Genomic DNA, 24,125 nt, shown 5'->3' with positions numbered 1-24,125 from the left:
GTTGCCTCGCCTAAACATAAATAAATAAACAAATATTTTTTTTAAAAAATTAAAACAACAACAAACAACAACAACAAACATGGTGTCTTGACTTTAGATTCCACAGTACATACACACTAAAGGGCTTCCCACCGTTGGTGGGATGAAACTTGTGTTTTGGTTCTAGGCCATAGGGCTGGACCTGCCCTCCATTCTCGTTGCTCCCTCCCCTCACCAGACAGCCTGATGACACTCTGTATTCCAGAACAACTCTGTGGTCCACCCTGAGAGACTTTAGGGCTCCAAGGGCTGGTTAAATGCCGCTCCTTTGGGGCTGCCCCAACCCTGGGCCTCCCCTTGCTAAGGTAGACAAATCCTTGTTTCCATGGATTTCAGAGATGTTTCCCCAGTGCTCGCCGCCAAGTTGTCTGCAAATATTTGGTCACGAAAGCCGGAACACTTGGAGAGGGGCCAGAATTCATGTCACCTGAAGGTATCCAGTCTGAAAAGGTTGGTGCTAAATCCAAGGTGAGAGAGCATAGCTGATTAGGAGCTCGGCAGAGCTTCGGCTTCTCTGCCTATCACCTCTATTCCCCCTTGTGCCCCAGTAGTGCAAGCAGCCCTAGAACGCCGATCTTACCCCAATCCCCATCTGGCAGGACTGGACAGAGTCAGAGCCAGAGGGGCGGGGACCGGGGCAGCCCCTTGGACGATGTAATCCCAGCCAAAGCCGGCAAGCGGCGCTGCGCGGCTGCGCTGCTGTGCTACGGCCCCGGTCAGAGCCTCCGGCATTAGGAAGGGTTGGGGGGCCTCATGGCAGGGGCCAGAGCCGGAAAACTGGGCAGCGCCTCTGGGGCGTTCTCGTCAGGTTTCATTCGCCTCTTTCCCCTTTGGTCCTCTCGGTTCTCTTCGTCTCTCCCTTTGTTCTTAGGGTCTCGTTCTCGTCTCTTCCCGTCGCTCTAGTCCCTCTTGCTATAGTTTCGGACTAGGAAGAGACCTGGTGTCTGAGGGAGGAGGCCCTAAGCAAGGCCTGGTCATCCCGCGAAGCCATTAATGCCTTTAAGGGAGGCGGTGCTAGCCGGGGAAGCTCTGGGCCGTCACCGGGCGTCAGACCAATGGCCTTCCTCCAACTGTGACCGGGCCTCTGCCCACCGCCACACCCCAAATCCCCGCCCAGGCCCAGGCTCTGCTCTTCGCTGGGGGTGTTGGAGCTGGCAACTGGCCTCAAAGCTCAAGAGAAAAGCCCCCTGCTTACCCCAGGAGGACCCTCCAACAGGCCAGGGAAAGGGGGCTCCAAAAGGTCTCCTCCCCTTCTGTCGCAAGGCCTACACAGATAGGTGGCAGGAATGGGATGAGGAGGTAGGGTGTGGGTATCACCCAGGCTACCTCTCATCTGACTTCCTTCCATCTACTGCAGGTCTCACCTCATACCTCCCTTATCCCTTCCCCAGCGACCCCAAACAGCTCACAGCCCTGTACACCTTTCAGTCCACACTCCTGAGCCTCTGCCTTTGCCTCTTTCTCTGTGTCTTTCACCTCCATCACCTCCATCACAGCTTCCCAGGCTGGAGTCTGAAGGAAGTGACAAGAGAGAGTTTGCCCAGGAGAGCTGCTGGTTTCCCTTCCCCATGGCTGTTATTCAGGCCCTCCACGCTGACCCTGCTTCTTCTCGTTTATTCCTGCTCCCCCTTCGGAATTTTTACCTGCAGTTCTTCCCTGGGCCTTTGTTTTCTTGCTGTTACCCAGTTCTTTTTTTACCCACTTCCTTTGTTACCCACCCATTTCATTACTCTGTTACCTTCCTTGGTCCTTTCCTGCCTTTGGGGTCTCCTTTGTTATTCTGGGATGCAGTGTTTGTTCCTGGCCGCTGGCTGTGACCACATGCCCTGTTACCCCTCCTTCCAGCTGTGTGTTTTGTTCCCTTCCGCTTCCTTCTTCCCTCACAGGCCTAGTCCTGGAATGTGGAAGGTGAAAGGGCCCAAGGCTGACCAAGAACAGCTGTTCTAGGGATGAGGGAGAAGATCCTCAAACCCCTAGGGCCAGGGGACCCTACTTTCTCTGATGGTCTCCCATCCAGCCACCTCCCTAAACTCTGGTGTGTCCCCAAAGCTACAGTCTGGCAGGTCCTGGGTGATTTTGGTTACTATGGGATAACCCCTTGGGATGGTATGTGGTGAACCTGCCTGCCTGTGCCCATCCTCATAGCCTCCTGGGGGCAGCAGCACCAACCTAGGTCCAGGGAGGCCAGCCACAGGTCAGACAGGCTGTCTCTGGACAAGCAAACAGACAGATAGAGATGGCTAGCCAGATGGGAGCCTACTGCAGCATCAGCCAGGAACTCAGAGGTGGAGGTGGGGGAGCAGGCATGCAGTTTCGTCCTAAGTGGCTTTTAAGGGCAGCCGTTGGGGTGTGGACACCCAAGGGGCTGCGGCCCAGGAGGTTGCCCATAGGCGGGCCTTGTGCTTGGGTGGGGGCTGGGAGCCCGAAGCAGCAAGGACTGGGCCTGAGCTGAGTCTGCTTCTTTCCTCATGGGGAACTGTCTGGGCTGGCTATACTTGACCCCCAAGGACCAGGTATGTACGGGGGAGGAAGAGGGGCTGGGCAGGTTGGGGAGGGGCAGACTGAGGGGATGCCTGCAACTAGTTGTCTTCTGTATCTGAGGGTGTGAAGAGTGTGGACTTAAGATTCTCACAGCCCTAGCACAAGAGGAGCTGGGGAACCTGGACTGGGTCTCTTTCCTCACCAAACCTCAGTCTTATAATCTGTAAAATGGCCTGAGCCCCCTAGGGTCGTTCCAGGTTAAATGTACTTGGAGGCACTGACAAAGCATAAATGATTCTTCATTGTGGTCAGTGTCCAGCTGGGGGAAGGCGGCACTCATACTGGGAGGAGGTAGAGGCTAGGGAAGGGGGAAAGATGGATGGAGGGGAGGACTCTGGGCAGAGGAGGGGAGATACAAAGGTTCTTGCTCATGGAAACAACTCCTGTGAGTGCTGACCACAGGCCAGAGCTCAGAGGCCAAAGTACTTAACACATTTCATCCCAGGTCAGGAGGAGGTAGAAAAGACCCTCTCATCCCAAACAAACATTTCCTTCCCCCACCTTTTCAGTCACTGACCAGGGCTGGAATGAGCGGGGTCATGAGTGAGGGTCTTGGCACAGGGAGGGGATGAGGAGGGGAGTGTTTAAGGGATATACATGTCTCAGGTTGGTACAAACACTCCTGGAGAGAGCCAGGGAGTCCTCCAATCACTGGCCTCCGGGATACATGGAGAGGTTGCTGCCATGTCACTTTCAAATCCCTCTTTTTGCCTCCTGGACCATCCTGGGATTCTGCACTGGGCCAGGGTAGCCATGGGTGCAGGAAGGATATAGATGCGTGGACAGCGGTGGTGGTGGTGCAGCTTCCCGAGGAGGATGGGAAGAGCTGTGGCACTTGTTGTTACCCTCTGTCCCTTCTGTGGGGATCCATTGGTCCTAGAACCCTTTGTTCACCCCTCCCTCAACCTTAAGAGTGTGTCTCTGTGCTGTGCCCCGCATGCTGTAGGTGTTCAATAAATGTTCCTGGAATTGGAGGCAAAGGCGCTGGCGCCAAGGAGAGTGGTGAGAGGGAGTGTGTCCCGGTGATTCAGGGTATCCCTTTCCCTGCAGCCTCCTCCAGGATCCCCGGGGCTGACAGAGCGCAGGGACAGGGGCATGGCCAGAAAGGCTTGAACCCAAGGCGGGGGCAGCAGAGCGCGGAGGGGGCGGGGAAGGGGCGGCGCGGGGGCGGTGCCGCAGCCCGAGTTCCAGCCGGAGCCGAGGCGAAGGGAACCGAGCGTTAGCCGCCGAGGCCGCAGCCGAGTCCCCACCGCAGCCGCCGCCACCACCGCGTCCCAAGCACCGCCGCGGCCGTGCTGCCCCGCGCTCCTGCCTGCCGGCGGCGGCCCTCAGCGCCGTGGCCAGCTCGTGGCCGGCCGGTGGGCAGCTGGCGCCATGGCCGCATCAGAGTCGCTGCGGCCGCGCCTGTGCTGCCTGGTGCGCGGCGAGCAAGGCTACGGCTTCCACCTGCACGGCGAGAAGGGCCGCCGCGGGCAGTTCATCCGGCGCGTGGAGCCCGGCTCCCCGGCCGAGGCAGCCGCGCTGCGCGCGGGAGACCGTCTGGTCGAAGTCAACGGCGTCAACGTGGAGGGCGAGACGCACCACCAGGTGGGTGCATGCGCCCGGTCCCGGCCCGGCGGGGAGCGCGTCCCTACCCCGCGCTCGCGGAATAGCGCCAACGACCACTCAGCCCGGCGTTGCCTGCGCCCAGGCCTTAGCTCCCTGCTCGGGGCCAGGAGGGGTTCTTCCCAGGGCCTGCGTGTTCCCCTCCTGGAGGTGGTAGACGTAGTAGCCACGGAGGCAGCGGCCGCCGGCCTCCTTCCTAGCACTCCCCACACCCCCGCCAGGAAGCTCTGTCGTGCACCACGGAGGGGGGGATCCTGGCAGGGAGGAGCCCGCACTGCGGCTCCTCAACTTGGCTCTTGCTCTTCAGGCTTGTTCTGGCCTCAATGTACCAAGTATTGGAGATGCGGACACCTTGGGGACGTATCCGTCGGTGCAAGGGAAGACCCTTGATGATGCTTTCTGCATGCGTACAAAACTGGGCTTGTGTGAATGTGCAGTTCCCTCTGAGAGGTCACCCATGTGCACACACATCTGTCTGTGCCTGCATCAGTGAGTGTGTGTGTGTGCGGGACTGTGTATGTGAATATACCAGTCTGCACCCTGGGTTTGCGTGTGTGGACAGATCTTCATGCCTAGATGTGTGTATGTGAACTGGGTTGTGTGTGTGAAAATATACAGGTCTACACATCTAGATGTGTGTGTGAGTTGCGCTCTGCGTGCGTGTGTGTATGCAGGCCTGTGTGTGTCTACCTGCCTGGCTGTGTGCTGTCGTCAGTGTAGTGTTTGTATGCCTTGGCTGGCTGATAGTGTCTGGGTCCTGGTGGGAGTCACTGCTGGTGGCAGCACATTCCTTTCTTTGGAGGCTGCCTGGCCCTTGAAGGGATCACCAGCTGCAGCCCCCTGCTTCCTGCAGCTGGAGATGAAGGCCAGAGGGAGGGGAGGGTCTCCTCTCTGCAGGTTCTGACCCCTGGGGGTGTCCATCTCCCACTGGCCAGGGACTTACCTGGGTTGGATCCGGCCTCCTTCCACTCCTTCTGCTTAGGGTCTTTTGTGTCCCTCAAGTACCTTTGCATCCATGACCTGTTTGTGTGGCCAACCGTGGGCCCTAGAGATTAGTATACTGGTCCTTGACTGGGTTGGGAGCTGAGCTCCTGCTCTACTGCTGGGTTCTTGTTTGTCTCTCTGTCTGCTGTCCTGTCTCCCACCCAGAATGTCAACCTGATAAGGCTATTTGCTGAAGGAGGGAGAGGGTCAGGGCCAGAGGGCTTGGCTTGACAGGCCACAGGGAAGCCTGGCAGAGCTGGTGCCTGGCCTCTGTTTAACAGTCATTGCCAACCTTGCCCCTTTATCCCAGGCCTCTGGATGGTAGTCTAAGAACTTCACATACAAGACCCTGTGGAACCCTTCCATTGCCTAAAAAAAAAGGGCATGCAGTTATAGCTCCCATCTTACGGATAAAAAAAGTGATGCTTAGAGATGTTGGGTGACTTGTTTCGGTTCCACAGTCAGGAAGCAGCAAGTTGCTGGGGTCCTGCTGTGGCTCTCAGAGTCACCAGGAGAGGAGGGACAGAGGAGGGCTGGGGGAAGATGGGCCTCGTTCAGATCCTCCTCTCTGTTGACAACTTTTGCCAAACAGCTGGTGGTGAGCAACCCCATCTGCCCTCCTCTCGGGGGTGGGGGTGTTACCCTTCCTTCCCAAATTCCCAGTGGGTACTTCTCCTTCTTCCCATAAGGCATAAACTGGCATGCATGACCCATGGCCACCCACATGCTCTAGATACTTCACAGGCACCTGCATAGACACACAGATGGCCACATGCCACACTTGTCCCACAGTTGGACCTGCCCCTCCCTACTTCCACCTGCTGGCTCTGAATCCTGTTTATCAGGTCATGTGTGGTACCCGAGTAGGTGCCTTGCCACAAGGACCCAGGACTTACACCCTCTGCCGGCCCAGTAGGAATGGGTCTATGCTCATGCTCTGTATTGAATGGAGGGCTTAAAGGCAGGGGTATAGAATTACATGCTCCACCACTGAGGACAGAAAAGGGCACAGACACACCCAGGATGACACCCAGGGAGACGCCTCTCTCAAACCCAGACTGAGAGACAGACCCTAAAATAGAGGATGGGCACACATGCAACCATGCACATACTAGCACACCGAAAACCCGAAACTCAGCTGTGTACCATCATTGTCACTTCCACACAGGCTGCCTCACCTACCTTCCTGGTCCCTCCTGTTGAAGATCCTGAGCTGAGGCCCTTGGGATCCCTCTGTGGCCCATGCAGCCTGGGCCCTAGTGTCAGGAGCCCTGGGAGAGGAAGGAGTGAGCTGCTAGAGCCCGGGGGTGGGGGGTGGAGCTCGCAGGCCTCTCGGTACAGCTGCCCACCCCTGTTAGGCCAGCCGCCTACCCATGAGCCCTGCCAGGCTTGGGTGGTGCCACTATCCATGTGCTGCCCAGAGAGCTGGCTGCTTACCCACCACCACCTGCCTGTCCCAGGTGGTGCAGAGGATCAAGGCTGTGGAAGGGCAGACTCAGCTGCTGGTGGTGGACAAGGAGACGGACGAGGAGCTGCGCCGGCGGCAGCTGACCTGCACCGAGGAAATGGCCCAGCGAGGGCTTCCACCCGTGCATGACCCCTGGGAGCCAAAGCGGGACTGGATACATTCAGGCAGCCTCAACTCTGAGGCTGGCCAGAAGGTATGGCGGGCTCTACCCACAGGGACCACCCTGGCCTCTCCCAGAAACACCATCTTGACTTCTTGATGGCAGTTTCTGTTTCTGCTCACCTCCAGAAGACTCTCTTTCAGTCTCATCTACATCTTGGGGCCCTTTTCTGCCTCTGGTTGACTACCCTCTTTCTGCTCTCAGTCTGTTCCAAGCTGGGTGAGATCAGGGCTGTCTAGTCTCTGGCTCCTGTCTCTGTCCCTCTCCCAGGGTCCTCATCCGAGCCACCTGATCTAGGAAAGGTCACTCTGACAAGCCCCTCTTTCCCACCTAGGGGCTGAGGAATCTGGACTGAGTGTGCCCAGCTCTGTGCCTGTGTGGGGGTCTCTCTGTCTCTCTGTTCCTGTGTCTGTCTGAGGAGCCCGCTTGTGCTGTGAGGGTGTTGTGGGGTAGGGGGCTGGCCCTCTGCGGGCAGTGCATGGTTGGGGGCACCCAAGGGGACTTTCTAAGTTGGGTGCTCACTGTGCAGGTTATATGGGTGGCGGACATCTCTTTTTGCCTTCTCCCCCAGGCCAGAAGAGCTGGTAGAGAATGGGGGCACAGGTTTCATTTCCTTCTAGGTAGCTGGGCCTGGGGGGTGGCCCTACCTGGGCAGCACTTGGAGGCCAGGCGGAAGAGCCTGAGACTGCCTCATTCTTCTCTCCCGAAAGCCCCATGTTATTCTCTCTCACGTCTTCTCCCCACCCCACCCCTGCCTTTTTTTTTAATAAAGAAAAACAAATTCCTTTGTGGGATTCAAGCTTAGGGGTTCCCCAGATCTCAACTGTGAGAACCACTGACCTAGGTCCAGTGGAGATGTGAAATCTGAAGTTTCTGGGTGTGCTGGGGACCCTGACGTCTGCTTTGTCTCATGCCTGTGACCTGAACCCCACAGGCCCTGTCCTGGGGGAGACGGCATTCCAGAGGGGGAGTCAGCTAAGGCACAGGCCTGCAATTTTTTGTTCTCTCTGGCTCAAGGGCAGAGAACCTCCGGGGTCTCAGTGCCATGGTGCCAAGCCCTGGAGTTCGCACTTTGCCCTAGGGCCACAGAAGGCTGGAGTAGGGGGGCGTTAGGGTCATATTTGTGATTTCAGGGATGATGGGTTGGCCGGCCCCTCCATGCCTCACTCTTTCCTAGGCATATCATCACCCCCCAGGAAGAGCCCCTCCTCTCAGGCGTTTGTCTATTGATTTAAACATAAATGGCTAAGTTCACCTTCCTGTGGAAAAACCCGCCCTTGGGCCTTATCTTCAGGGTGGAGTGGCCAAGGCACCTTGTCCTTGGGTGGGACCTTCCCCCTCCGCTATTTCAGGCTCTGGGGCTGCAGGAAGCCCTGGGAGGGGGCTTCCTCTGGGCATATTTTTAGAGGAACAGAGTGGGGCCCAACTGGAAGTAGTGGGGGCTGGCCTGGGGACAGAGACCCCCAGAAGGTCAGGGGAGGCCCAGGGAACAGGGTCTCCCTATTCCTCCCAACCAGAGACCCACCCTTTAGTTGGCTGAGCTCAGAGCCTTAGAAGGAGGTGCTGGGTCTGGCTGACCTCCAAGAACAAGGCTTACCTTCTGTCTACCATGGACTGTCAGAGAACGTGGGGGGCAATGCTTCCATGCTGGGCTGTGCTCTAAGGGGACAGTAGATAGTGAGGCGGGATGTGAGTGGTTTGCATGATGAAGGGCCCACACCCTGTGCCTGTGGGAGGTAAGGACTGAGGTGGAGTCAGGGCCATGCAGGCCACTTACACCCTCTCAGCCTTAGTTTCCTCTTGTCCCAGGGGTGGGAGGGGAAGAGGTGGGGAAAGGGAGGATACCGATGTGGGTAGCGCCTCCATTTGGGGGCTGTTGGGGCCTTGTCAGTGGTGACTCAGCCCTGGGCCAGACTGGGCTCGGGGTGGCTGCAGCTGCAGTGCAGCTGATCCTGATAGTGACGATTAGGGACAGCCCCCAAACAGCAAAAGCAACTAGCGGTGCCAAGCCACGGGGGCAGTAATAGACCCTGGGCCCTCCTTCCCCTCACACCCAGACTGTGACCCGTCCCCTCTGGTTCTGGGGATGAAAGTGAGGTGACAAAGTCTTGCAGGAGGTGACTGCTTGGCATAGGACCCAGTGCCTACAAAAGAGCTTTGGGGGCTTCTTGGCTCCTCCTTCCTGTGAGCTGCAGCAGGACCATCTTCTGTTCTAGGGCCAGGGTCTCCTCCCTTGTGTCTCTGTCTCCCCAGCCCTGGGTCCTGGGAGCAGGGCAGGGCCTCCCAGCAGCTTCCTTCCTTCCCTTCTTGGGACGGAAACCTAGCTGGTGGGGGAGCACCAGGCTGGAGCCTGTGCAGGGGAGGGGGACCCAGCCACCACCCTGCTCCCCAAGGTGACTCAATCCCCGTGTCCCCACCCATCCGTGGGGAGCCCAGGCAGCAGTGGGAGGTAGATAAATGGGGTAGCAGCCTGGGCCGGTTGGAGAGCTCATACCACTCCAGCTGGATGCTTGCTGTCTGCCACTTCTGTCCAGCCTCCATGGCCCGCTCGGGGAGTGCCACACCACCTGCCTGGGCCCCAGGAGCCCCTCCACGGAGCCCATCCCAGGGGCTTGTGCAGGTTAGGTGGGGTTGGTGCAGGGTGGGCAGTGAGGATCCCAGCAGCCAGCTTAGCCTGGGTCCCCCAGGGTCAGGAAAGGGGACTCAGAAGACCCTGGTGTGAGCCTGCCGGACCCTGAGCGACAATGGGGCCTTTCTCTGCCGGGGCTGGTGAGTCACTATCTGGGGCAGGGGCGAGGGGGGGCGCACAGCCTGGCTCCCAGGGTATTTTCATGCCAGCCTGTTTGTCTGGTTACAGGCAGGGCTGGGAGACCAGGGCTTGTACAGCTCTGGGGCGGCCCTGCTGGGAACCGTGGGAGCCTGAGGGTCTGGCTTGGAAGCTGCAGGAAGTGTTCTGAGCCAGTGCAGCGAGCTAGGAATGTGAGCAATGCACTGGTCCGCCTGCGCCCCCTCCAGACACACTGCTGCTGCTCTCTCAGCCAGGTCACTGCATTGCAGCCCCTCAGCTTGAGGGTCTAGTGCCAGGCTTGGTGCTCCGAGGACACTGGTCAGTCGTGAGGAGTGAGATGTAGGCTAGATGTGAGGAGAAATCCACAGCTTATGTGGTGAGAGGCAGCTATGCTTGGTTGAAGCAGGATGAGCAGTATGGTCACGAACCCGGATGTGACTTCAGCCTGGACTCATGGCCCCGGATACCCTTTCAAATCCTCTTCCCTTTGGGGGCCTTGAGAGACCCCGCCCTGGAGGTCACTGTGGAAGGCGTGAGAAGAGGCCACAGGGTTCCATGCTATGGGGCTGTCCTTTCGCATATGTGCATCACTGTGTGCGTCCATGTAGTTTGTTTGCAAGAGTAGGTTTGGATGTTTGGGTGCTTTGACCATGGGATGTGCCTCTGCCACCTTGGCCCATGTCCACATACCAGGTTTGGTTATGTCACACTTCCAGCTTCTGTGTACAGTCCTGGCCCAGGCTCTGCTCCACCCTGGCCAGTCTCAAGGGCCTGTGTTCTGATAGCCTGTACCTGAGAGGAACCTCTGGGGAGGTATGGACCCTCTTCAGAGCCACCAACCTGTACTTCCAGGTGTATGTGCTTAGAGAGGGCACATGTCTGTACCGTGGGTCTCTGGAGAATTTAGGGGTTTCACCCCATGCTTCCAGTTCAGACCACGTTGCCCAGCTGAGCCCCCAGGCAACCAAGGAGAAGCAGCTCTATCCCTGGAGTTCCTGGGATTATGGGGCCAGATGGTGGCCTGCAGTGGGAGTTCCCAGGGTGGTGTCTGGGAAGGCTTTGGGGGTCAGGAAAGGGGCCCCAGAAGAGGGGTACAGGCTGGACAGGAAGAGAGGGTATACCTGATAAATAGGAAGGCCCAGAGCCTGGGGCAAGGAACCCACTCTGTGAGGAAAGACATGTTTGGTCCTACAGCTAGGTGGCCATCAATTGGCAGGCCAGAGCATTCAAAGTCAGCTCTGGGCTTGGAAGAAGCTTTCAGGCCCGGAGGCTGGAGTGGTCCAAAGGGTGACCTGGGCTGCAGGGGGACAGCTAGCTGCCTAAGGACATCTGGAGACCTTTCCTGAGAGGCAAGAGGCCCTCCATTTAGTGCCGCGCCCAGCCCAGACTGGCCTAGGGTCCCTCAGCCACTAGTAGGGAAGTGGAGAGTAAGGGAGGGGCCCGGTGAGCACCCCTAGCCGCCACACTCTCACCTGCACGCACACTCGAAACCTGAGCTGCAGCCTGCCTGCCCACTCTGGCCACCGCCATGTTTAATTGAGCACCAGCAGCCGCTGGCCACTCAGCACTGTGGCCACTACCCCAGGCCCCAGCTGGGTGGGGGTCCTGGGGCCTGGCCCCTGCCTGCACAGCTCCCCGGCCCAGAGCCCTACTGCAGGATGCCAGAGGTAAAGCAAAACAGGACTCTGGGGTGTGGACGGGGTACCCTAAGGGCACCATAGGTCTCCCTGTTCCAACAGGATGGGTGGGAGGGCAGACCCCACCCCCGGTCCTCACTGGGCTCCTGCCCCAGCCCCAGGATCACTTGTCTCTGAGTTCAGAGTGGAGGAGGGGGTGGGGGCAGCTCCAGCTTGCTCTGGAATGTGAAAGCAAACACTGCAGCACTGCCACCGGTCCTGTGGGAGAGAAAACAAAACTGCTTAGGCCTTGGCTTCTGCCAGCCCCGCACTCAGGGAGGGGAGTGGGGGAGGGGGCACTTGCAGGCAGGCCCATGGAGATAGCCATTCAGGGACAGGACACTGTAGTGAGTGGCAACTCGCCATGCCTAGTCTGTCTTAGGACCCCTAGCCTGAGCTCAGCACTGTCTTTGAGCCTATTGATTCTCTCAACACCCGTGTAAGGCCCCTGGTCCCTGGCCCCATCAGAAGTCATTTTTGAGTTTGTAAACTGGGGCTTTACCCAAGATGTCACAACTGGAGCTCAGTCACAGGTAGCCTAATGGGCCTCTAGGGCATGGGCACACAGCATTTGTCTCTGTCACTGGGCTGGAGCTGATGCCCAGTGTGGGGTCGGGGCGCCCACCCTCGCATCTCCACTGCTGTGCTGCATACTGGGGCCTGGAGGCCTTGGGGGTGGGAGATCAGAGATGGATAGAGTTTGGCCTTGAGTCTCCTGTGCTTGCAGGATGTCAATGGGCCCCCAAGGGAGCTGCGCCCTAGGCTCTGCCACCTACGAAAGGGCCCCCAGGGCTATGGGTTCAACCTGCACAGTGACAAGTCCCGGCCAGGACAATACATCCGCTCTGTGGACCTGGGCTCACCTGCTGCCCACTCTGGCCTCCGAGCCCAGGACCGACTCATCGAGGTACTTGTCACTGAGGCTTCAGGGTGCTGGGTGCCCGGTGTGTGTCTGTGCCCATGTCCCCATCTGCATGTCTGTGCCTGTGTCACTGGTGTGTGTCTGGGCCCCAGATCCTCCCTGGGAGGAGGGGAGATCCTGGGAACCTGAGCTGGCATTCCTCTTGCTGCTGTGGCTGGTGACAACACTGATTAATATTTGATGCCACACCTGGCTGGGCAGCTCTGGGGGCTGATGGGGGCCTGCCTTCGGGCAGTGCTGACCCTATGCCGCTGGTGGCAGGTGAATGGGCAGAATGTGGAGGGGCTGCGCCATGCAGAGGTCGTCGCCAGCATTAAGGCGCGGGAGGATGAAGCCCGGCTGCTTGTGGTGGACCCTGAAACGGATGAGTACTTCAAGCGGCTGCGGGTAACACCCACCGAGGAGCATGTGGAAGGTGGGCTGCTGCCCTGGGAGTCTGGGGGTGGGGTGAAGCATGGGTGCTGGGCAGCCATTAACACACTGTCCCTACAGGTCCACTGCCGTCACCAGTCACCAACGGGACCAGCCCTACCCAGGTGAGCATGTGGGTGGAAGTTGACAGGGTTGGCCCAGGAGACCGCAGGGGCACCTCTGGGGGTCCCCAGACCTGTCAGATCTCTATCTTTATATATTTGAAGTTGGAACACCCAATCTGGTCCCATCACCCCCAGCTTTAATGTCCCCTATGGATTCTATCATTGGTCAGCCATACCCCAGCCTCACAGGACAGGCAGGCACCTCCAACCTCAGGGCTGCTGCCCTTGCTCTTCCCTGTGGCCAATACTGTCTGGTTATCTGGAGTTTTCCTCAGGCCCTAGCTGTGCTCCAGGTGACGCTCATGCGGGTGACTCCTGCATTAAAACTGCTCCCTATAGTGAGCTGGCCAGGGCCGGGCTACCTGCTGGTTCACTGCTGTCACCATCCTGCCTGGGCTGGTCCTAGAGTGTAGTAGAGGCTTGGTGCTCACTGCCAAATGGAGGAATAAATGCAGCTGCAGTGGGTGAGTGTGTATATGTGTGCACACCAGCGGCTCCTGGGCGGGGCTTCTGAAGCTACACCTTGCCCTTGGTTTCCCAGCTCAATGGTGGCTCAGCGTATTCATCCCGAAGAGATCTGCCTGGCTTAGACAAGGACAATGAGGTAGCGAGTGTCTACCCACACATTGGGGGACCAAAGGCCTTTGGGGTGGGTGTTTGTGGAGCTGTCAACCTGGGCAGTGGGGCCGCTGACTCCAAGAAGCCCTCCTGGGCTTGTTGCCCCAGCCCCACCAAGTGGTCTCTGGTGTGAGCTCCCTGGGAAGAGTCAGGGTTCAGGGTTCACTCTGGCCACCTGCCCACCCTCAGGATGGCAGCACCTGGAAGCGAGACCCCTTTCAGGAGAGTGGCCTCCACCTGAGCCCCACGGCAGCTGAGGCCAAGGAAAAGGCGAGAGCCACCCGGGTCAACAAGCGGGCACCACAGATGGACTGGAACCGAAAGCGTGAGATCTTCAGCAATTTCTGAGCCCCTCCCTGCCTGTTTGCTGGACCTGGGCCTTCTCCCCGCATGGACCTTGGGCCTCGCGCCTCGGGCCTAGAGCTTCCCAAACCTCAGTGGACCGGAGAGGGTGCATCTACCACCAGCCAGGAACCAACCCACGCCCCAGTGAGTCCACTTCCTGGCCCCCTACTGGTGGGTGCCAGGGGACCGTGGCAGCAAGACTGGGGAGAGCGAGCCCTCGATATGTGAGACAATGAGAGAGAGGGGAGAGGGAGAGGCAGCCATGACCCAAGGGGCCAGGCCTTTGCTGCTCTGCCTGGGCCTGCTGACTTAAAGGAATTTGTGGTTTTGCTTTTTTTCCAAAAAGAGCTCTAGTTCCACACATGTTTCCACTTAATACCAGAGCCCCCCCCCCCCCCGCTCGCCCCAAGACACGCTCTCTAAATAATTGCAATAAAACAAACCTTTCTTGGCAAACCATTTCCTCATCACTCCCTCCCCCTCAGCAGCAGCCATCCTGAGTGGGAGTCTCAGGGACTTCCTGGGACAGAGTGAGGGGAAGGCCCAGGCTGTTTGTGGGAGCTTCAGGCGAGGCTGGGGAGGCCAGATGTGGCTGTAGAAGTTTCTCCTCAGCTACATCTTTGCCCTCTCTGGTATTTGGGGGGAGATCTTTAGGTCAGGCTCCCTGTGTCCCTGTCATAACAGGGATCTGGGGGCAGAGCCTGGGCTCTTCAAGGGGCCAGAGGATGGAGGCCCCTCTGCCCCTGAAAAGGGCAGCCTCTGGACAGGCCCTTTGTTCCTGTGTCACAGCCCCTAGGCCTGGGAAAGGTGGCTGTGCTAGAGCCTCTCCCAGGAGGGGCTCTAGGCTTTAGGCTCAGCCACTGCCTGGAGCCCTCCCCTAGGAGACTCCACCAACTCTGCCCTGAACCCTACCAACATTGTTGTCTGCTCTGTAAGCCATAGCGCATGTGCGCCCTTGGAATAAACAGGCCTTCCTTGTACCCTTGGTTGTCTCTGTTCTTCCTGAGCCCTCAGTTGTGGGGGGGTGGGGGTGGGGGGAGGCCGTGGTTCAGGCTGGAAAGCAGCAGCCTGGCAGCTCCCTCCCCAGGCCTCAGCTGTTGGACACGGGGTCTCATTCCTAAGCCTCCCTTCCCTAAATCCCTCTACTGGGCTTCCAAACCCTGACTCCTCTCAGCTCATGCTCCCCCACCCTCTCAAGCCCACTAGGACCCCTGCCTTTTTCTCATTTTCTTTGGCACACACTGGGGCTCTTGCCTACCTCCTCTGCCTGTGGAGGCCTGGCCATTTGCTAGCACCTCTTTTGTGAAGCCTTCTGGGCCCCTGGCACCTAGTGCACAACCACAGCTCTGGAGCTGTCCCCAATTCCCCCTGCCAGCAGGCACATAAGTCAGGCCCCCAGCCTGGGCCTACTGGTGTTCCTTTGGAGGCCAGGTGGCTCTGCAAACACTGGGGTATATGGGGCCTCCTGGCAGAGGTCAGGCTCAGAGTACACAAGTCGGTGGGGGTGAGTGTTTCCAGGGCCCCAGCCAAAGGCTGAGGGAGGGAGAAGGCCCAGGCCTTCAGCATCCCCAGTGGACTTCCCGGCAGCTGGTTGCAGCTGGCTCCCACGATCCTTCTCCTCCGTCATGGCTCCTGCACTCCTGCACACACCCCTCCCCCAGTACACAATTCAGTTTGTCACGTCCCCATCCCGGCCTTCCAGGAAGCCCTGTTCCAGACACACGTGACAGGCAAATGCAAGCTTATGCATCTCCTATGGGTAGAAGTTAGACAGACCCCAAATATTGCAAACCCTCAAGCTTTATTACGAACAGACTGCAGCTCCCCAGCAAAATCACAGAACAGATACAGCCTTCAGAGCCTCTGTGCAGCTGGACACATGGCCTGGTTGAGGCAGGCCTGGCAGCGCGGACGGACAGGAAGACAGGTCTGTTGGCCAAAGCCCACCAAGAGTCCATTGATCTCGCTCCATAGGTTCCTGTGGGTGGGAATGGGTAAATTTGGAGGGAGGAAAGGAGAGAAAGGAGTCTTACCCCACCCCCATACTGCCTCAGCACCTGGGCAGCCACTCCTCCAGGGCTCTGCGGGTCTCCTCTGGGGACTTGGTCACCTTCTTGGTCCACTTGAGTCGGTTGGCGATTCTGTGCACATGTGTGTCCACTGCTGCTTGGAGATGGGGCAGGATAAACCATGGCACACTAGCAGCCCCAGACTACTTGACCCCTGCTTATGGCCCCACCCTGAGCCTAGGCTGGTGGGGAGCCTGAGTCTCCCTGGCTTCCCACCCTGCACAGTCCTGGCCACAGGCATGAGTAGGTCACCAGGCCACCCCTGCTCTTGGGCAGGGGCTGCAGCCAGTACCCAGAGGACTTGGGTCCTCCATTTAGGGTACTGGGAGCAGAGCCTCCTGGCCCAGCCACTGGTTGTGGGTGCCAGACTCAGTGGCAGTAACTCAGACCAGCCTGTAGAGCCAGCACCTGCTACTGCATTAGCAGAGAGAGTGCAGAGCACGGCCAGGCCTGCTGCAGCTGTCATCTACCTGGACTGAAGCCCCTCCTCCTTTTGACCAGCCTGGGCACCTGCTCACCAGGGCCTCCTTGCCCAACCAGCTCTAGTCCCTGCCTTCTTCTCCACTTTGCCAAAGAGGAAGCCAGTCCCTGTGTCAGTTCCCTCCCCTACTGCTAAAAAGCCCAGGTAGAGGAGTCACTGAGCCTGTTTCCTCCTTTTTAACATGGAGGTGACCAGGTGACTGTGCTCCATATCACCCAGAGGTCTAGCATAGGGCCAAACTACACTTGTGGGCCAGTCCAGGAGGGCAACTGCTTCCCCTGCTTTGTGGCTGAGGCTCAGAGAGGCCAAGTGCCATGCCCAAGGTCACCCAGCTGGTGGAGGGCAGAGCTGGAATCAACTTTTTTACTGAGGGGGCTTTTCCTGGAGGAAGTCTCTGGGAAGTGAGGTCCACTCTCCCCAGGGTGTCTGGGCCCACAGACAACCAGAAAGGGTGACATTCTGACACTCCTTGCCTGTGTCTGCTATTTCCAAAGCCCTGTCCCCTGTCAGGGCCCTAGGCAGGGGACCGTTTCCCCATAGACCTGCCAGACCACTTCCATGAAGGGGCAGCTAAGGACAGCTGCCCAGATAAGCTCAAGTATCTGCTGAGAGGCTGGCAGCTTCCGGAGCCCTAGTGGGGGAGGGGGGGAGGCTCTGACCTCGCCCCCTCCGTGCCTGGCCCTGGCTATCTGGGGCTGCTAGCCCTAGCTGCTCTCTGTCCCATGGGCAGTACAGGAAAGGAGCCACCACCCTGGGAGGCCAGCTTCGCAGAAGCTGGGGGGATTCTCACCCATCTCCTGGCCCCCATACAGAAGTCCGAGAGAAGCACTAGGATTGGGGGGGGGGGCACATGGAGGTCATAGGTTAAGCCCTGGTTTCTGAGCTGGCTGGGCCTGCTGTTGTGGTGGCCTCAGAAGCTCCAACTCTCTGGACAAAAATTAGGAAACGGCCACACCCTGACCCACAGTCTGTCTCTATAAGGAGGTCCTCCAATGCCAGGATGTAAAGCCTGAACCCAGAAAAGGGATTCCAGAAAGGGGCCTCCCCAACCCCAGCTCTTCCTTCTCACCCCCCCAGCCCCTTCCTCCTCTCCCTGAGTTCCCCAGCTTTCACCATGCCACCCCGATCTGCCCACACTCATTCCAGAGCCCCCTGCTTCTGTCCTCTCCCACTTCATGGCTTTACAGATGTTGTTCCACCTGGAATGCACTTCTCTTGGCCTGGCTATCCCCGCCTCAATGCTGCAGCTTTTGGCTGAGTTATCACCCCCTCAGGAAGTGTTCCCATCAGGTTTCTATCCCACTGGTAAAGAGTTGTGCGATGTCCCTCCCCCAGGCCTCTCACAGCACCCAGCACAAGACAGGTGCCCAGCAAATGAGAGCTCCTCCCACCTCCCATTAGAATGTGTCCCAGGGTGGGGCAGGCCTAGCTCAGTGCTGGGAACACCTTTCTGACCCTTTGGGCTGAGCTGTGGATAAGGAGACCCGAGTTGGGGGTCACAGGATGTAGGGAAACCTGACAGCAGTCAGCAAGCTCGGAGCTGGCCCCTCCTTCCTCATGGGCGGGTGCATGCCACTCACCGATGCCTGACACAGTGCCCCAGGCCACAGCCATGGCTAAGTGTGCCATCTTGGGCCCGACACCTGGCAGTGCTACTAACTCTGCCACAGAGGCTGGGATGTCCCCACCGTAGCGCTGCTGCAGGATGGCACTGGTCTGTTTGATGTACTTCACCTTGTTCTGAAAGATTGGGGGGGGGGGGCGGTCAGCCCTGGAAGTGGGGGTTGGAGCCCACCCTGGGAGGCCAAGGCTTGAGGGAGACCCACAGGTATAGAAAACTGCCTGTCGCCTTCCCAGGACACACTCAGAGGCACCTGCTTGCTCCTGTTCCCCCAAGAGGTGGGAATGAGCTAAGGGCAGCAGGCAGCCTGGAGGAGGCCCAATGTAGGCCTGGACCCCTGCCTTCCACTTGTCTGGGCCAATTACATGTGTATGGGGTCTGGTTCACTGCCATCTCCCAGACCCATCATTCCCCCCAGAGGCCAGACAGGCTAAGCAGGGCCAGTGATGCCAGGAGCTGGGCTCAGTAGCACCTGGGATTTCAGGAAGGAAGGCTGGAGCCTGGGACTCCCCCGCCAGCCACTGGGCCAGCCAGGCGGTTCCCATCCTGAGCCTGAGCAGACAGGGCTATTTAAAACCCATCTGACACACTGCAGCCCACGCCACTGCCAAGGGGAAGCAGCCACACCCGCCTGACTGCCTTCAATAGTTCTGCCCACCCGCCACCCTGTGCTTTGTGGCCTCTTGGGGTTCCAGAGGGGAGGGGGTGATACACTCTAGGGAGGCCTGAAGTACACAAAGGGAAGGTGGGTGGGCAGCCTCAGCAAGGAAGGGAAGGGCCAGGCTGTCGGGTGGGGAGTGGAGGAAGGAAGGGGTAGGCTACAAACAGGAAAGGCCAAGGAGTTCCAGAGCCTGGCTTGGAGGCCCCACAGCCCAGCCCACTACAGGCTTGTCAGAGGAGCGGGAGGCTCCAGTGAGAACTCATGTCTAGACCTCTATGGCCAGAAATATCTGACCAGCCTCCTGCACCCCAAGTCCCCTCAGCTATGTGACGTCTTTCCCAGGTCACTAGCATCCCCGGCCCCGGTCTCACCATAGGCTAGGCTCACCCTCCAGAAGCCCACGGGGTAGATAAGTGTGCCCAGCGTGCTGTCATCTGTCTGTAGGATGCTGTCCACTGTCAGGCCCCGGGCCCGCAGCCGCTGCATGGCACCCGCTGTCACCTGGTCTTTGGTCTGGCTAGAGAGCATCAGTGACAACAGCACCTGGTACCTCTGCACCTGCTCCCAGTGACAGGGACCAGAATGGTGGTGGGTCTAGGGTGCTTACTGTGGGCCAGGCCCTAGCCAAGCCTTATACCCACCTGGGAATGTATAGGATGTCAGCCTCCCACCCACCCTGGCCAATTGGGGGTAGGGTGGGGTCTGGTCTGGGCCTGCTTTTCATCTGCAACATGGGGACAACAACAGTACCTGCTTCACAGGATCATTGTGAGGCTTAAATGAATTGTCAGTGTACTGATTTGTACCTGGCACGTCAGTGCTCAGCAGCCATTGGCTGTTATGGTTATTGCTTTGTGAATGATGCTCCTATCCATTGTACAGATAATCAAACTGAGGCTCAAAGAGGCATGTACCCAAGTCACCCATTGGCGGAGCTAGGTTTAGAATCAGGTTGGTTGAAAGACCAGACTCCGGGCCAATGAAATTCAAGAAACTCTTTTTCTCTCTGCAAATATTACTGAACGCCCCTGATGTGTCAGCACTGTACTGGCAGAAGGCAGAGCCTAAGTCCCCAAGCCACAGGTACCCTTGACCGCTGAGTGGCCACAATTAAGCAGGCAATGCTGTCCAGTGCTCTGGGCTCCAGGTGTGCATCCTTTTGGGGTGCTACCTGCAGGGAGGGGGTGCCAGCCAAGACCGTTCAGGTGTCAGGCTGTCTCCTACTGCAGGCTTGAGAGGAAATAAGCATCTGGTTCAGAAGGGAGTCACCAGGCATATGGGGCCCCTACCTACCTTTGGGGGTGCACTGGGGTCATAGCAGTGCTCAGCCCCCAGCTGGTCTACAGGCGCATCCTTCCCACTCCTCATACTGCGGATGTTCGCCAGCTGCTGCTGCCAGTCCTGAGGCTCCCAGCTTGGCACCTTGAGCAGCTCGGTCCCCTCCCCTTTCTCACCATCTGAGACTTCGTAGGCCACATTTAGGCTTTGTGCTTTCCGCTGACGCTTCACAGGGCGATGGCTTTTCCTTCCTTCTGCAAAAAAATGCCACTGGGTCCCTTCAATGGGGGCCACAGGTGTGGGTGTTGCCCTACCCGCTATCTCACCCTTCATCATTCATTCGATAGGCATCCATCATCTCTCTACAGCAGGGGGTGCTCTGTCCTCTGTAGCATGCACTCCAGGGTAGGCCAGTTTTTTGTGCCACTGGCCCCCTGACCAAGTCTGAATTAGCACATGAGGACTCTAGTAATAGCCTTGGCTGGTGTCCCCCAATCTAGCCTCCACTGTCACAGAGAACTAAGACCCAAGTTGGATGTGGCACTTCCTGTTTAAACTCTTCATTGGTTTTTCCTTGTACTCATGAACTCCAAACTCTGTATAGCTGGCTGGCCTTGTCACCTGTGTATTCCCTGCAGCCCCAGTTCCTCCTGCCATGCTTCTGTCCCAGCAGGTCTCTTTTTCTGGATTACCCCTGGGTTTCTTGGATGCCTATAGGAATCCCCCTTTGGCCAATCCTGCAGACGTCCCAGTGAGACAAGTTGCAGGGGCCCTGTTAGTCTTCTTCACTGCTCAGTCCTTTTGTTAGGCACGCAGTAAGTCCCTAATGACTACAGCACAGACTAAATGAAGGCTATGCCCTTCCTGTTTTCTCTCTGAGGTACCTTCTAGCAGGGGGAGAAGACCTGGCTGGGGCTGTCCTGGGTACCCCGCCTAAGAGGAAGCAACCATGAGAACAGGACTGGTCTGCCCCACAAATGGCACAAGTGGAATATCCCAGGGCAGGCTAGTGGGACCGGAAAAACTTTCTTGTTCAGGACATGGTGGGGAGGTGTGAGTGCCTGGAATCCAGCCCCTGTGGACCTCTGCACCTGCGTCCCGGTAATAGGGCGCGAGGTGGGAACTCAGGTCTGCACGTGACACTGAGGGACTTGCTCGCTGCTGCCAGGTCCGCCTCATTGTGCCTCGGGTCCGAGGCCGCGCGGCTCAGAGCCCTCGAGGGCCACCCAGGACCTCAGCCCCCAATCCCTTGCAGTCTCCTCCTCCCTCTTCTTCTCCCTTGCCCCAGCCCGGGTGCGGCGCTACCTGCAGCCGCCTCTCCCCTCCCGAGCGGCGCGGCCTCCTCCCCAATCCCCCGCGGCCCGGCCCCAGGTTCCCGGCTCCAGCTGCGGGTCACCATCCTCATGCCAGAGGCTTTCATGCCGAACTCCAGCCGACAACACATCCCAGCAGCCCCGGCAGCCCCAGCGGTCCTCTCACGTGACTCGACGCTCGCTCAGCATTTTCGCCAAAGCTGAGGACTACGACTTCCAGCAACCCATGCGGCGGCCCTGCGCGGCCAGCTACCGGAAGTGCGGGTCGCGCTTCCGGTGTCAGCTCGGGGGGCCGGGGGTGTGCTCCCTTCTCCGCGCCGGGGTGACCTGGCGCGCAGCCGGCGCAGGGGGTGAGTGGCTTGTGGTGCCCGACTTTTGGCTGTGGTCTATACAGTGGTTCGGCCTATCCCAACGGAGTGTGAGGGAGGCAGCAGCGCCAAGCCTGCTCAGTGCTGAGGCGGCGGGGGCGGACCTCGGCCGCGCCCACCTTAGCCTGACCCTGGGGCTCCAAGCACTCTGATTTTAAGTCATGACAGGTGCGAGGGAGTCCCTGCTACCGGCGTCCCTGCGATAGTCCTTCACACGGGGGAGGAGAGAGATGGCAAACGCCAGGGCTCCCTGGGCCGACCCTCAACCCCAGTTTCCCTCCCTCACCCTATGCACTGAGTCAGGGGCGGGCTGCCTGGCGTTTCCCAGATTTATTTCTGCCCAGGACAGCCTGGGGGCGGTTGAGTTCTCCCCAAGGGCTCTGGGAGAAAAGATACCCACCAGAGACCTAGGATTCCCAGCAGCTGGAGACCCGAAGGGGCAGGTGTGTGGAGTTGTTCCTGAAATCCCTGTGCTTGTTTCCTAGGCACAGAGGGGGTCCTCTGGTGCGTTCCTGCCCACAATGGCCAAGCCAACAAGCAAAGATTCAGGCTTGAAGGAGAAGTTTAAGATTCTTTTCGGACTGGGAACTCCAAGGCCAAATCCTAGGTCTGCGGAGGGCAAACAGACGGAGTTCGTCATCACAGCGGAAATCCTGAGAGTGAGTGAGCTACTAGTGTCTTTCCTGCTAGACTGTGGGAGGTGCAAGGAAGGCTGGGTTTGGTCTGTCAGCAGGTTCTCTGGGAGATAGGTTGCTGGTGACCTGTACCAGGCTGCTGTTCCCAGTACCATGGGAACATACATGTCTTTTTTTTTTCTGGTGATTCAGAAGTCAGAATCTTGGTGATTTGGTTCAGCACATGAGTTTGTATTTAGATGTTGAGGCAAGAAAACTTATTAGATGGGGCCTGAACACTGATCTCCACAGGTGATTAGGATTATGGCTAGCTGTTAACTGGTAATTCGTGAGTCCCTGTGAGAAGTCTTTCTTTTTCATCTGTGTTTGAATCCCCCTGCCATATCCCTGGCACCATGTTTTGCTCATGAATAAATATTGAATTTTAACACTTGAAAAGTTTCCCATTCACAACAACCGAAATGTATATTTATCAATTGGTGAGTTTACCCTTGAACAACACAAGTTTGAGCTGCACAGGCCCACTTAAATGCAGATTTTTAAAATCCACATATACGTGGACCCTCACAGTTCAAACCCGCATCGTTCAAGGGTCAGTCGTATTAACAAAATGTGATACATTCGTAAAGAAGAATTATTTGTCAAAAAAAGGAATGAAGCAGTGATACGTGCTACAACATGGATAAACCTTGAAAACATGCTTAGTGAAAAGCCAGTTACAAAGACCCTTGTAACATATGATTCCATTTATATGAAATGTCCAGAATAGGCAAACCAGGAGAGACAGATTAGCATTTGCCAAGGCCTAGGTGGAGAAAGGAATGGAGAATGACTGTTAATGGATGTAAAGTTTCCTTTTGAGGTGATGAAAATGTTCTGGAATTAATGGAGGTGGTTACAAACATTATAAATCTACTAAAAATTAAATTGGTTTGAAATGGTGTGTTTTATATGATGGTGTTTTTATCTCAATAAAAGTATGCAGTGATCGGGGGGGAAGTCTGCCCTCAATTTGGTGAGATGGAGTAGTAAACTGGTGATTCCTCGTTTCAGAAAGGTCTGCTGCAAGTCTCCAGGGTGGGTACAATTCTTAGGGTGGTCTGTGACTGGCATTTAAAGACATCTGTTGCCAGAGCCTGGTCCCCTTTTCCTTCCTTCATCTCTTTCCAGGAACTGAGTGTTGAATGCGGCCTCAACAATCGCATCCGGGTGATAGGGCAGATTAGTGAAATCGCAAAAACAAAGAAATTCGAAGAGGTAAGTCTGTCTCGGTGCACTGAAGAGATGCATGCAGGCTGTTTAGAAGCCTGATTTGGCTCCTTCTAGGAGCAGGGTTGACAGCTGACTTTGCTAATGAACTTACATACACCATTTTAGGGGATTTAATCTTCATCTTAGTGATGGGGAAGTGTTTGGAAATGCTCTGAGCACAACCATGTAGGGCCAGTCTTGTGGGTAGGTGGAAGCATATCGTTTGTAGCAGATCTGAGAAAGGGTTTGTAGTGGCTTACAGAAATGCATGCTTGCTTGTCCTCTCATTACAAATTCAAGGGAAGGAAAAATAGAGGAATGTCAGGAAAGAATATGGTTTCACAGAGAACAATTCAAAGCACACCAGTCTCGGTGTCTTTTTTGGAGATGCGTGTCTGGTTGGTGATATCAGGCAGCCTTAGAGACACAGGCATATTTATTTCAGCCAACTGCTTCCAGGCTCTCTCCTGACGTCCTGTGGACAGAGTGGGAAGTTGTCATTAGAGCACTTCCAGGGCTCTCTCTGCTCTAGTTCCATGTTTGTGTGAGTGACTCAGGAGAGATGTGGACCTCAGACCTAGCAGATTTATATCTGCTAAGGGGGAGAGTGACCACTACATTCTCAGCAGATCATCTGAAACACACAAGCTGCACATTACCAAGGATAAATGTGAAATAGGCATCTGCATTCATAAAGTCGCTTGTATAGATATAGAAAGGTGAAGTATGGCTGGGCTTCCGTCATGTGAATAGACAGATAAGCCTA

General features: G+C 57.3%; 3 protein-coding genes and 1 long non-coding RNA gene across 24 annotated transcripts in view; 2 read left to right on the top strand and 2 right to left on the bottom strand.

Annotated features, from left to right (window-relative positions):
- Positions 1-69: 69 nt before the first annotated feature.
- LOC118606806 lies at positions 70-3,727 on the bottom strand. Its single transcript, XR_004952636.1, has 2 exons — positions 620-3,727; positions 70-496 (listed from the first exon to the last, which is right to left on the bottom strand). It is a non-coding gene; the product is annotated as an uncharacterized LOC118606806 (long non-coding RNA).
- A 77-nt stretch (positions 3,728-3,804) lies between these two features.
- SLC9A3R2 (SLC9A3 regulator 2) lies at positions 3,805-14,662 on the top strand. Of its 5 annotated transcripts, none has more exons than XM_016136574.2 (7): positions 3,805-4,167; positions 6,630-6,830; positions 11,989-12,168; positions 12,445-12,598; positions 12,676-12,719; positions 13,261-13,323; positions 13,527-14,662. In XM_016136574.2, exons 1-7 carry the CDS (start codon positions 3,955-3,957, stop codon positions 13,683-13,685), a joined length of 1,014 nt encoding a protein of 337 aa, XP_015992060.1. In that variant the 5' UTR covers positions 3,805-3,954; the 3' UTR covers positions 13,686-14,662. The 5 variants fall into 5 exon arrangements, with proteins under 5 accessions (XP_015992060.1, XP_015992059.1, XP_015992061.1 ...); XM_016136573.2 differs by having other exon boundaries at positions 13,261-13,326; XM_016136575.2 differs by lacking the exon at positions 13,261-13,323.
- Positions 14,663-15,464: 802 nt separating this feature from the next.
- NTHL1 (nth like DNA glycosylase 1) lies at positions 15,465-21,986 on the bottom strand. Of its 5 annotated transcripts, none has more exons than XM_016136582.2 (6): positions 21,874-21,986; positions 19,808-20,046; positions 18,902-19,072; positions 17,813-17,972; positions 15,740-15,845; positions 15,465-15,660 (listed from the first exon to the last, which is right to left on the bottom strand). In XM_016136582.2, the coding sequence occupies exons 2-6, from the start codon at positions 19,880-19,882 to the stop codon at positions 15,537-15,539; spliced, it is 636 nt and encodes a 211-aa protein (XP_015992068.2). In that variant the 5' UTR covers positions 19,883-20,046; positions 21,874-21,986; the 3' UTR covers positions 15,465-15,536. The 5 variants fall into 5 exon arrangements, with proteins under 5 accessions (XP_015992068.2, XP_015992065.2, XP_015992067.2 ...); XM_016136579.2 differs by lacking the exon at positions 21,874-21,986 and adding an exon at positions 21,098-21,322; XM_016136581.2 differs by lacking the exon at positions 21,874-21,986 and adding an exon at positions 21,189-21,298.
- TSC2 (TSC complex subunit 2) overlaps positions 21,964-24,125 on the top strand; it is a 34,977-nt gene continuing 32,815 nt past the window's right edge. For 7 of the 13 annotated variants that reach the window (XM_016136568.2, XM_036226097.1, XM_016136557.2 and 4 more), the window contains exons 1-2: positions 21,995-22,132; positions 23,279-23,365. In XM_016136568.2, the coding sequence (XP_015992054.2) occupies positions 21,995-22,132; positions 23,279-23,365 (225 nt within the window). Of the gene's footprint in view, positions 22,133-23,278; positions 23,366-24,125 lie in introns of all 13 variants that reach the window. The other 6 variants (XM_016136559.2, XM_016136569.2, XM_016136567.2 and 3 more) reach the window with 1 other exon arrangement.

Source organism: Rousettus aegyptiacus, unplaced genomic scaffold (genome assembly GCF_014176215.1).
Source record: "Rousettus aegyptiacus isolate mRouAeg1 unplaced genomic scaffold, mRouAeg1.p scaffold_m13_p_8, whole genome shotgun sequence".
NCBI classification, from domain to species: domain Eukaryota; kingdom Metazoa; phylum Chordata; class Mammalia; order Chiroptera; family Pteropodidae; genus Rousettus; species Rousettus aegyptiacus.
This window is presented reverse-complemented; position numbering and strand designations above follow the sequence as displayed.